General features: G+C 47.0%; 1 protein-coding gene across 5 annotated transcripts in view; it reads right to left on the bottom strand.

The window, feature by feature from the left end:
• The window catches only part of DOT1L (DOT1 like histone lysine methyltransferase), a 68,403-nt gene that overhangs the window by 54,426 nt on the left and 814 nt on the right, over positions 1–13,163 (bottom strand). Inside the window, exon 1 of one of the 5 annotated variants that reach the window (XM_061355998.1) lies at positions 10,681–11,630. The exons of the other annotated variants lie outside the window; for them this stretch is intronic. Coding sequence (XP_061211982.1) covers positions 10,681–10,683 — 3 coding nt within the window. The 5' untranslated portion in view covers positions 10,684–11,630. Of the gene's footprint in view, positions 1–10,680; positions 11,631–13,163 lie in introns of those variants that run through there. 5 annotated transcript variants of the gene reach the window in all.

A 13,163-nucleotide genomic window follows, 5' to 3' on the forward strand; every position in this document is an offset into this window, starting at 1 on the left:
CCAGAAAGGGCCTTTCCAAGTTTAGGTTGTGCCATTATCCAGGCATAATGAAGTTGAAAACAGTTCCACATTTACTGCTGCTAAACTTCTCATGTTGAAACACTTACAAAGTTTACAGTACTCTATAACTAACATACTTTGTCCTAGTAGACAGGCTCCCAAAATCTCATGCAAGTCAGAAACGATCTAACATTTCTTCAAAGCAGACACAGCCATGGAAAATGGAGGGGGAAAAAGGGGGAAGAGATCTAAAGGAAAGGCAGAACAGTTTCCTCTTCTTTAGAGAACCTTTTAGTGCCATTTCAACATTATGGTTGGAAGATTTAATAAGAAAAGGCATTAAACAGCACCAGTCATCACATCTGTATTCATGCAGTTGTTTATGACGCTGATATAGTCTTCAGCAACTCAAAACACAAGTTCAATAGAAACCTCACTGAAACCACAGACTCTGCTCCCACCAGCATCAGCCTTTGTCCAGCATCCTTTCAAGCAGATGCACTGGGTCTGGCCAGACACGCAACTGAGCTCAGTGCAGCAGCTTTAACCTGAAGCCTTTTACAGCCCCATGGGTGAACACTGAAACCAGCAGGCTGGGAGGGACTGGCGGCAATTCCTGATGGCTCTGCTGCAATCACAGCACCCTGACAAACCTACACCCGGCTCAGCCAACAGAGCACACTCAGAGATCATAGGCTTGGGTTGGAAGGGACCTGGAAGTTCCTCCAGCTCCAACCCCTGCCATGGGCAGGGACCCCTTCCACTGGAGCAGCTTGCTCCAAGCCCGTGTCCAACCTGGCCTTGAGCACTGCCAGGGATGGGGCAGCCACAGCTTCTCTGGGCACCCTGTGCCAGCGCCTCAGCACCCTCACAGGGAAGAGCTTCTGCCTAAGACCTAATAAAGATGGCCTCAAGCTTCTCAAATTCAGACATGTTTGGGGGGTTTAAGAGCCTTGAATGTTGGGGTTTTTCCCTTTGTCAGGCTGCAGGGACCCATAACCAACAGCAGCATGCCGGCTACACCTCCAACACAGGCAGGTTATACAAGCCCGTTGTGTTATACTTCAGCAAACAGGGACCCATGAGAGCACAGCTTTACACTGTATCTGCATTCGTACTCATAGTGCTTTGTCAGTAGAATACCCTGGTAAAGAGCCTCCTACAAACAGCCTGGCTATCAATCATGAAAAACTGTGCAGAAGCCTTTTGGATGAGTCTCAAAGAGCCTATCTAGTCTGTCTGCAGTCACGAGATGATGCCACGGTACTCTGTGTCATGGAGTTCCATTCATCCTCCAGCTCTGCTCCAAGCTGTTCTCCCACCCTCCTCCCTTACACACTGATGTGAAGCATACTACGTGCTGCTCACTGGCCTGGCTGTACTTCTGCAATGTTCTTGTATTTATGTAGTCTGAGAGGCCCTCAGAACCTTTTGAGCTACATAAATGGAATCTATTTCATGAGACAAGACCTTATCTCTTTAATGTGGTCTATGCACTAAGTATTTAAAGTAAAAAGTTGCAGTCCACAGTAATTATTGAGAATACCTAAAGCTATTCCGAGCAAGTTTATTTATATGAAAAAAAGCTAAACACACATAAAAAGCCAGTTCTTGCAGTTAGTTCTCTCAAGCTGAACTTTATAAGGAGTTCTTATTTTCAACCTAAAAGTTCAATTTAAAATTGAAACGTGAGCTCCCACAGAAAGTTCAACAGTTTTTGCCAAGACATCTCCTTGGGAGAATGATGGAAAGAAAGCAGACATTTTTTCCAAAAGTCACTTACAAGGGAATCCAATTTTCTATGGAAAACAGTGGAGAAAAGTCAGCCAGAACAACTGAACAGCTTCACAGTTCCGGTTCTTACACCAGGTTTCTCCATTCACATGTTACTACAACTCTAATCGCAGGAGTTAGGAGGTTGAAGCCAGAAACACACCCACTGCTATTACTTGCAGTACACTAGTGCCCAGAAGCCCTACCAGCCTGCATGACTCCTGGTATGCCCTGTGCCAAGCAGAGCGAGTCCTCCTGCAGAGATCAACGAGCTGCATTAGCAGTTTGGCCCTTTAGGACATGGAAATTAGGCCAATTTTTAGGAGTTTGGTCTTTTTCTTCTCAAGAACTTTCCCATCCCGACTGTTCTCAGTGAGGACCTTTTCCTGCAGTTGAGGCGCAGCTCTCTGATTACAGGGGGATGAGGAGGAGAAGCAAAGACTGGATAATTAACTTCTCTGCATGCTTCAACGTTCAAGTCAGCCCATGCTCGCTGTACAAGAGGCATTTTGTATCTTGCAGCTATCAAAATCCTACCCATGGTTTTAAAGGCCAAACCAGACCTTTCCAAAAGCTCTTTCCAAATACATATTTTCATGCAATCATTATCATTATTCTGATATCATTCTGTATTCTAGTACTGTATCCTAAACTCTCGGGTGTATTTGTACAGGACTAGTTATCCCACAATGCAGCAATTCAAATCTAACCTAAAGCAACAGATTTAAACAGACACAAAGAACTTGTTCAGTTAAATTAGGCAGCCGTCATTGCCTGAAGCAAGGAACAACACCCTAGTGCCCCTTCCAAATTTACATCTTTTTATATTTAGGTCTTTCTGAGGAAACCATGCTTATCCTTGGGGATAAGTCATTTGGAGTTTGGGGGGTGATCACTGTATTTCTAAACTTCATTTCCCTACAAGCAAAGTGGAATGCTTGTGAGATCCAACCCATCTACAGAATAAAGGCAGCAAAAAGCCCGAACCTGAGAGGAAAACACAGGGTTTGAAAATCTGAGCGTAGTCTTGTAAAACAGAAACGCAGCTCATGCCCCTTCAATGAGCAGCTCTCACAGCACCATACACAGAACTGATGACCCCTTTACCCACTCTTCATAGAAAGGAACATTTTTGTGTGCAGCTCTGACTGCCCACAACTGAACTGTCCCACAGCAAAAGCAATTCTTCCCTTTGCAGGTCAGTTGGGTGTTTGACCACACTTCCTCCCCCTAAATCAGGCCAGGTGACCAAAGCAGGAATGTGCAGACGAACTGCAGGCAAGGGTTTGCAAAGCAGGATGAAGAGATCTCCCACTGGCCACCAGCTGAATCCAAGCAACCCCGAGAAAACAAACCCTCCAACAAGCTAGTTACAAATAAACCAATGGCAACACTCATGTACCTTTTAACGAATGCCCTTGGATACTGTTCTACCTCCAACACTTCAACCATGTAGCACTGGCTCCCAAGTATAAGCACGGATCCACTCAAGTATTAACAGAAGGCATTTTGATTTGCCAATCTATTTAACTCACAAAACAAAAGAGGTCAGGCTCACTAGCCCCTGGTTTTAAAGAACAGCTTGGTTGCCTCTCATGGCAGCTCTCTCCCCAGGCAGTTGTCCATAAATCCAAAGGAGAGGATGTTACAGCTGGAGACAAGATGGTTAGCAGAGATCAAAAAGATGGATTAGGAAAAGCCAATCAATCTTACAGAAGGCAAGTGGGACAAGTGCCTCTTTAATGTCCCCTCGGTTTCCTCCATCTGTGGAGGATGATAAGCATTTCTCTAGACACCCAGAAAGGCAACATGAGCTGCTGCAGCTTCCCCACAGGAATCACGGAAGCATGCAGCATCCTGCATGGCACATGGATGCCTTCTCACAACTGCTGCCCTTCAGCCTGTCAGAAGTCTGCATCCCTCCTGCCCCAGGGTTTCACTTCATTTACACCTTGTCTAGGAAGATTCCCCACTATCGGCTTCTACACCCAAAGCGTGTCCATATTCAATACACCTACAAGCAGGGGTTGACAAGAGCTTATGGAAAGCCAAAACCAAAGCACTTCCAGCTGCTATAGCAGCAAAGAGCTGCCTGCAGGCCAGCTGAACAAAGGGAGAGATCTCAAACCCTGCAGTCCTGCCTTAAATCACTTCACATTTTAGGGCCTTTGCCTTGTGCTCAAATGCTAGTTACACTTTGAGCAAGGAAAAGGCAAAGTGCTCTGTGCAATATTTCATACTGTATAGCTAGGCTTCATTTAGCATCACCAGATTTTATCCCAAGTCAAGCTTGTGTGACTCAGCTTCCACAGAAATAACCAAAGCACAAGCTATCTTACCAAGAGAGATGAGGACCAAAAGTCTTCTTTGAAGCATTCAATTACTGTTGTTCCTTTAAAGTACAAGGCCACTCACAAGCATACACATATATTAGCATGTCTAAAAAGAGATCTCCTGTGGAGAACAGCTTGTGTCCATTCTTTTCCTCCCAACCTCAAGAGAAGTGGCAAGGGAAGCAAGAGCCACCAAAGCGCATTTCAAAACCCATCTCCCACACAGCCAAAAGAGCTGACAAGTCGGATGCAGTTTCAGTATTTCCTAAGTTTACTGTCACACAAACCTAGATGGAAAACACAGAGGGAACTATGGCCTCCTTATTGGCTACGTATGGATTTTCAAAGGAAAACCAGGCCTGGCCAGAGAACCAAACTATACTAGAAGTGTTAACAAGGAAATAGGAATTAGAAAAGAAGATCCAAACAGTAATTCTTCTACAGCATTTGTAGACAAGACAGTTGTGGATGTGGTTGCAACAGAAACTCACACTTTCACTGGGGTACCTAAACCACAATAAAACCGTTTTGCCTCTCCACACAGCAATCCCAACTGTTGCTACGGACACTGCACAAATGGAAGAGGGAACAGTTCCCATGCTAGCACGTAGGAGGGGCTGTGTAAACATATTAACATGCAGTCACTCTGCAGGAGTGTCTAAGGCAACATCCACATGGACCAGTTAGAGCGGGATGACCCACTGGCTTCAGTCTGTGTAAACCAGACATAGCCCAGACATAAGAAGTAGTTCTTCACACAAAAAGACAGCCTAAGTTACAGAAGGTGCCAAATGAAGGACTCCAGAGTGTGCTTGCTCTGGGCCAGGGCAGGCTGCTGGGCTTTCACTTCACTCACCAAGCATCTCACAGACAGTTCAAGCCAACACAGCTGCTTGCTGCCCTAAAAGCCACCTCCTGCGCTGGGCTAGCAGTGCCTATGCACACAGAGAGCGACGTCAGGGAAGGCTTAAGCTAAACTTAAGCCTTTTGGGAGTTTTGGCTTAGCTAGCTTTCAGTTCACCCCACACCAGTGTACAAACGCACTGCTATAGGCTGAGGGCAGCTTAGACTCAACAGCAAGTGGACAGAGATGGCAGGAGCTATTGCTGCTTGTGAAAGTACCAGTTTGAGACTTTCACCTAACATGAACCACCACATGTGTTAATAAAGAAATAACCCTCTGGTGCAGCAATAACTGGAGAGTTGGGGCAGCAGAAAACAGCCACACACATGTCAGAAACAAACCTTTGTGTGAAACCTAAGCAAAGGGTTACTGCTGGTAGGAACGAATACCCTGTCCCAGAAGTGCTGCTGTTGAAAACAGCTCCCATCTCGCTGAATCCTGGAGTCTTCCCACTCCTTGTTGGGTGCTGGGAGGAAACTCTTCACTCAGTGTTTGCTCTGTGAATGGCTGATCCTCACCTCCTGCAAGGACAACTGGCCAGTCAAAGGGAAGCATCCAAGGTAACATCATCTTATGCATCCTCTTTACATCTGTAAAGATAACTCAGTCTTGGACAGCCCAGAAATGCAGCTCCTGCTTAACATGCAAATACTCTACATAACAGAAGTCCTTGTACTCTTTCTGAAGCTCAGTGAGCCCTTCAAGATGTTTTGTTATGTACAAAAGAAGAATATGAATGACTACAACCTTCCCCCCCCCTAAGCTTTAACTTGCATTGCAGAGCTGATGCAAGCTACATCCAGTTCAGACTCTGAGCAGCACACATGACCTTCCAAGTCCAACCATTCCTAAAAGCTTCCATTTAAAAGGTCTCTAAACTACCATGCAATATTACAGTGTACTCCTCGTATGTTGCAAATGAGGACTGGTTGTAATAAGCAAGGAGGGAAGCCAAGGTGGGATCAACGCAGACTCCGGGCCCCAGCTCCAGAGGGTCAGGGGCCACCCTGCCCAGCATCTCATCTCCTAATGCCCAACAGATACACCAGCATGAGGGAATCACCTGCAACCCCATGGAGATCCAGCTGAGGAGTGAAAAAACAGGCTTAAAAGCTCAAGCTTTTAAGAATTTCAGAAATATATGCTTTCAACACTAATAATACTACAGAGCTTTAAGAAGGAAATGACAAATTCATGCCAAAGCCTCAGCAAACTGCCCTTCACACTCCACAGAAAACATCAGAAAGTTTCTTAATCACAGAAACTGTGCTAAAACCCATTGATTTTTACTACAATTTATTTAGAACCTTCTGTAGTGCTTTGGCTTTTTCAAGTTTCCAATGCTTCATTTAGCTGTCTTCAGTAATTCCTTACATTTTCCATCTATCACTGAATGTTCTGACAGTGTGGACTTTTAGGAAACTCTCATTCATTCATGAAATGAAACAAAACCAAATACTCAGAACAGGAACTTTTCTGTTATTCATAGATCTGCTCCTATCTATGAAGCCATCGTTTCCTGCTGTAAAATATACTCAACCCTCTTCCTATGCCCTAAAAATAGCAACCTACTCAATTTGATATCTATAGCAGCATGCGGCCAAGATCATCATATATCGTTTTATTTCTTGTTCCTCTTCAGAGTTTGTTTTGTCTCCTCTTTAATACTTACTACAAAAGTAAATATATTATGCTCACAACTCCTTATATGAACAACTTTTGCTTTTGTAGATCCTTGTGTTAGGAAGGAGGAAATAAGTGAAGTGAAAAGACCTTAAATATGTTGAGAAACTTCAAGATTATCAACGTGATAAATACACTGTAAGGAACAGAAAAGCATCCCACCTCTGCTCCCTGTCTTGATCACTACAGTAGAAACCTTTAATCAGGCAGCCAAAGGTTAACTCGAAGCAGGAAATAAAAAAGCAAGGCAGTATGAAAGGGGAAGAAGAAAGAAGGAAGAGTACAGAAGTAGACATATGGATGTCTGGGGAGAAGGGTGATTAAATTTCCCATAAATCTCACATACCAAGGGGTAAGATATTTTGCCTAAATTCCCAGGAGAAACACAATTCAGTCACATATCTGAGACTTGAAAGGATAACCATCTCCATATATATTAAGGCTGCCATGAAGGACAAGAGTTGGAGTTGCATGTGATGGCACGGATTTCCCTTGGCACACTAAAAGCTTTCAATGCTGTGTCTGCCTGTAACTGATGGGTGAATTTTAGGTAGATAAATTTGAATTGCCTGAGCTGGAACTTTGGCCAGGACAGGAACATTAATCCTCACTCATCTGCTGATAGGAAAGAACAAAAAAGCAATCTTCACCAGCTCCTCTGCCCTTCAAAAGCTACCTTTCAGGTAATTGAGTTATATGAAGAAATAAAGCCCACTGTGATGCTAAGATGCAATACAGGAGAATAACTTTTTCTCTTCACACAGAAAAACGTGTGAGTTGACTGCACTCCTGCTTTATATTGTATCCAACGGGCCAGAGCTTTGAACAAAAGCCAGCCTAAAAACTGCACCAGTACTGATTGTCACCCATGGCAAGTTATACTTAAAAGGGTAAAGCCCAGAAGAAAACTGATCCTCTGTAGTACCACCTACTGCACAATTAAATGCTGTATGGTCACAGTCTTCCTCACCTTGCCAGGCCACCTCACCTCCCAGCAGCACACTGCTGGGTTCCCTTTGGCATGCAGAACAGAAAAGGATAGAAAAAGCAATGCAACTGTGCCAGCTCTGTCATTTGCTTCTGCTTATTTGCTGGGCAGCAGCAAAACCCAAGTACTTCTGAAATGACCGAGTCAATTATTTCCCAGTTTTACATTATTCACTCTTCCTACTCCGTGGGTTTTTAGAACTGGGTGTTGAGAAATCGGAAGTCCCCTCAAGTTCTCAAACCTTTTTCTTCACTAGACAAGTTTCTATAAGTAATTAGTCATCCCCACAGACATTTCCCAACAGGCTGCATTGACAGCATCTATGAAACCAGAGAAAATCCCCTAACCTCTGCTACCGCTCAAGAATTTCTGGGCAATTACTCAGGGTGTGAGGAGGTTTTTGCCTGGCAAAGTCAGCTCAAACAGTTTCCTCCGCTCGCCACCCCCTTCTTTGTACCGGCGCTGCTGCCCTGGGAAGGCAGCATGAGTCAGATTACAGAGCAGGGTGGAGGGGGGGCCGCTCTGAAAACACTGGAACATTTCTTTCCAGCCCAGATATTTCCAGCGATGCAGTTCCCAGAGCCACCCCACACACGGCTTCTCAACAGAGGAGCTGCAGGCACCCCACCTTCTCCCTCCAGCACAAGCCGCCCGCACGTGCAAAACGTGGAACGGTTTTCCATCGGCTCATCCCACCGGACGGTAACGGTGTATGGAGTAAGGAAGGGCTGCATTTGGGCAGGGAAAACAGGGAAAGCAAGTGGCTGGGGCAGCCTGTGCCTCCAGCAGGTTGGTACAACACTGAAGGGACCAATCTAGGACCTCCCTAAGTTGATCTTACCATGCCATGCTATGGCACTGAACTCCAGCAGCGGCTCCCACACCTACTTTACCATCTGAGAAGTCAATGCTCACTGGCAGAAAACCTCTCCCCAGTAAAGCTGAGTGACACACACACACACAGAGCATTATATCCTTAACCAAGGTTTGTTAATTCATCCCTACCAGTGATCTTTAATTTCAGAGGTGACACTCCCCACTGGGCTGTGATTTTCATTATCACTGCCTGTCCTTGAGCTCTTCGTGCACAGCACATTCCTTTGGTGACAGAATGCTATCAGCTCTTTCACCAACCATGGAGATAGGAAAAACCCCATAGCACCCACACTGCACCCTTCCACCTGTACAAAGTCCAGTACTAGCCAGCTAGTGGCTCATCAGCAGCAGGCACCCACACGCACACCTCTCCCACAGCTGAAAGCAATGCTCTGACAACACTCAATGAGCCAGTGAGGATTTTTTTTGCCATTACAGCCGAGTGGAAAGTCAGCAGCAAAGAGGAGGAACACAGACATATCAATGAATTATTCAAGCCAGACTTATTGTCACAGTTGCTAATTTGGAGGCTTAAGCTTCGGCAGCTCACAGCAGAGGTACCTGCACAAAGCACCGCCAGGACCATCCCCTCCTGGGTCAGTGAAGATGCTGAGATGTCCAGGCTGGAAGATGGAAACAAAACTGGCACATAACCCTACTGGGATGCAGTGGGGCTTGGCCATCACCAGCCTGGGCACGAGAGGAGCTCCCAGGCACTATCACAGTGCAGACACGGGGTCCTTACAAGTCAAACAGGAAGGGGGAAAACACACAAACAAACCCCCAGCACAGGGAGGTCTGCAGTTATCTTTGGGGGGAATGCTATTCAGCAGGCAAACAACGGGAATGCCTACCAGGCAAAGAGAGCAAGGCAAGACAGGCAGATGTTTAATTCTGAAACTTGAAAGGACTTGCACACTATTTAACATGACAGGCAGCGAGTCATGCCCAGCCACCCATGGGGTGAAGGCCACAGTGCCACAACAGCATACACCACCCAAAGCCAGCACCAGTGCCACCCTCCTCTCATCACCTGCCTGTGCCTCCCCTTTGTCCCCTGTCAGTCAGGGCTGACCCTTCCTTTGATCACTCTGCACACCCCTTCAGTGCTAGCCCATAGGAGAGGTGGTCACGGTGTCCTCTGACCGGTGCACGTGCTACCAGAAAACAGGCTTTTCCACATTCACAAACTCCTCCATCACAACAGGGCGCAGTTTAGCAAACACCAATGGGGGTGACAATCATCAACCTCAGCAGGTCTGAAGCCTCCTCTTGCTCAGGTCTGTGTGCATGCAGGCCCCCACTGGTGCCAGGGGTCTAGCAGCAGAACAGTGGCACACCAGACTGGGACTCATCCAGACTGAAATACATAAGAACCAAAAAACCCCAACCAAAAGCACCAAACAACCACCACCCCACACACACCTTTTTCATAGAATCCCAGCCCGGTTTGGGTTGGAAGGGACCTTCAAGCTCATCCACTTCCATCCCTGACACCTTCCACTAGAGGTGTGTGGCTTCCCCACACACAGGAGGCTGGGACTCCTTCAGCAGGAACTGTTGTCAGGAGTTCAAAGTACACCCTCAGACTCCTCACAGATGAGGCAGAATTTATGGTGTGAAAAATCTCCATGTTTAAACCTAATAAATGCTCGGGTTTAACTATAGTAAAAAGTCAAAGACAAGAGATGAACCAATTTAAGGACAATTCTCTGGAAATAAACCTAAACAGCTGCAGTCTCAAAACTAATTCCATCAAATCTAAGGAGTAAGCACCAAGTTGTGCCTATGAATACTTGACAAATGCCATCCCCTATTGGCATTAGCCTATTTAAGACCACCTAGACCCATTAACTCTGCTTGCTCACCCATGTGAGGACATAATATACTTCCTTTATCCAGGCCTGTAGCTCACCCAGTATCAATATTCAGTTTTTTAATGCAGTACCAGTGGTCTCTGACAAGCCAACACAAGCAGAAGACGGGGCAGGTATGTGGGAGCCAAGGAGTTAAACGGCACACAAAGGAATAAACTCACTTCGGCTCTGATTAAGCAGGGCACTCATAAAAACAGAGGTCAACATCAGAAAATATTTTGTGAGTCATGAGGAGAGATTACTCACCATGCACTATTCAACTTACTCATCACAGTGTGCTACGGACAGAACTGCTCACCATGTATTCATTAGGAAACCGTGGCCTTTCCTTTGAGACAGGGAGAAGGCGGGGGAAAGAGTCATACTTTCAGTTTTGTATGTAAGCCAGTGGGAGGCTGGATCTGCAACACCAATGCTCTCTCCTCCCACGGCCCTAATTAGACTCATAGGGAAATACATGTTTCACATCAGCCTCCCAGGCTCTTTTAGCATCCCAACAAGCAGCAGTTTGTCAGCACAGCTATTATGCGAACTCAGCAGTCTGAAGAGACCCCACTTTTCCTATTATACCTGAAATAAGCAGTGTCCTGCAATAAATAATGTTATTAATCCAGGCACCCATTAATACAAGACATTAGACCCACAGCCTTTTATGCAGCAATACAAACGCTGCTAATTTAAGATGTAGTAAGAGCATAAAAATAGCCAAGTTGCTCAATGCAGGGTTACATCACACGGAGGTGCTCATCAGTCAGCAGCCTACAACCCCACTCAGCCTCTGATGTTGGGAAAGATAACTCCCAGCCATTCCTGGCACCCACACCAAAAATAATTAGCCAGGACTGTGAGCTTCCCCTCCCCTGGCTCTCCAGCTCTCTCTGGAAAACAGATCTCATAGCAAACAACAGGAAGCAGCAAGAATAAATAAATGAATGCTAACTAGGACTACTTGAAGTGGATTTCCCTCTCCCCCACCTGATATCCTACCTTGCTTCTTAGGAAGCCAGAAGCAGACGGGGTGGTGAAACTAAGAAATGTTCTGCTTACGTCAAACAGAGCTGAGCTCTAAAACCACAACGGTACATAGAGCCTGCTGCCAGCTCAGGGCTGAGCCAAGGAGGGAAAGAAACTCTTCAGTTAACGGAGCACAATGTCAGGAGGCCAAATGCTGCCGTGCACCAAGAGGAGGATCTGTTCCTAACACTCCAGAGTTCATGTGCTGCTCCAAAGGCTGCAAGCAGCACACGTGTGTATGTGTGTGTGTGTGTATGCATGCCTGTGCACGCAAGCGCACGCTTCTACAGTGTGCAGCATGATCTTTTCCCCAAAACTGATCCGCTCCAGATGAACCATCCCCTCCCGTGGGAAAATTCACAGCACGGGGAGGTCGGTTTCACGGCAGGATGTTCGGGTTGGGGGGGGCACTTCTTCACACACACAGCCCGTGTGGATCAGCACCCCTGCCCGCTGCATTCCTCAGGAAAGGCAACCTATGCAGTCTGCCATCTTCAGAACCGGCTGCTCAAGTTTCCCCAGAATTAACTCAATCCTCATTCCCCATGCTCCAAACAGCATTAAAATGTACATCTGAAGGACGGGCAGAGGTTGGCTTGGTTCAGGTTATTTTTTTTTAAGCCTGTAGGAAGTCTTACGCATATAAATAAACCCATTCCTTGCAGATCAATCCCAACCTGTGTGATCTCTCACCTACACCCCACACAGCGTGCTCGGAGACACCACGGTAACATTTGGCCCCATGAAGTACAACTGAGCCGGCCGTCGTTGTACTTTCAGTTTCTGTCAATTTAAGCGGAGCGCGCGCCCGGGAACTCTCACACACACGAATGACAGAGCTGCCCAAACAGGAAAGGCTGCGTTAACCAGTGCCGTCGGAGGCTCCATCGGGAGCAGCCGATGAAAATAGCACACCAGCGTCCATGGAGGATGTTTTGGCAACCACGGATACAGCAACAGCACCAAGAGGCAGGCAGCAGACACAAACACGCAGCCATCTCCCCTGCCACAAGCCATAGATTCGTAATCAGCCGCATACAAGCGCGTTCCGGCTGCCAAGCGTGTTCCAAGATCAGCAGTATCGGCTGCCCCAGCCTGTGCGTCCCAGCACATTCTCCCCGTGAAGCAGCACACGTACGAGAGAGCAAAGCCTGGAACACAACAATCAGCAGCACGCAGGCCAAGTGCAATACAGACACAGGAGCGGTTTTCCCCCTTTACAAACTGTTCTCAGAGGGGCTACACGCAGCCGGGGTGAAAAACTGGTCAAGGATTGGCACGAACCCTCCACAAACCCCAGCCTCGCAAGCCTTTCCCCTCCGTGCGATGGTCACTAATCTGCACACGGACATCGAGATCAAGGTCACATCTCCCACCCAGGGCTCGGGAGAGGCAGGGAAAAGTCAAGCAAGTTAGGAAAAACCTCCCCCGGCTCCGTAGCTAAAGAGGGACAAGTGACATTCTATTTGGAAGCGTCAGGATTACGGCTGACTGGAATTCTGCTCAGCGTGAATACAAGAGGAGCTGCAAGGGCACTCGCTGGAGGGAGGCGTTAAGCAGCAGCACCGACCCCTCTAACACGCACCAAAGGCAGAGCCTGCTCCCCTACCCACAATTAACGCTCCTCCTCTGCCCGCTGCCACGCGGGGACTGGGTCTGGGGATCCCCCGAGCACCCCGAGGCACCGGTAACGCTGTTCGCCAGCCACAGAGCCC

Source organism: Neopsephotus bourkii, unplaced genomic scaffold (genome assembly GCF_033783945.1).
Source record: "Neopsephotus bourkii isolate Nb327-2 ecotype Australia unplaced genomic scaffold, CSIRO-AGI_Nbou_v1 NB_838, whole genome shotgun sequence".
Lineage (NCBI taxonomy): Eukaryota > Metazoa > Chordata > Aves > Psittaciformes > Psittacidae > Neopsephotus > Neopsephotus bourkii.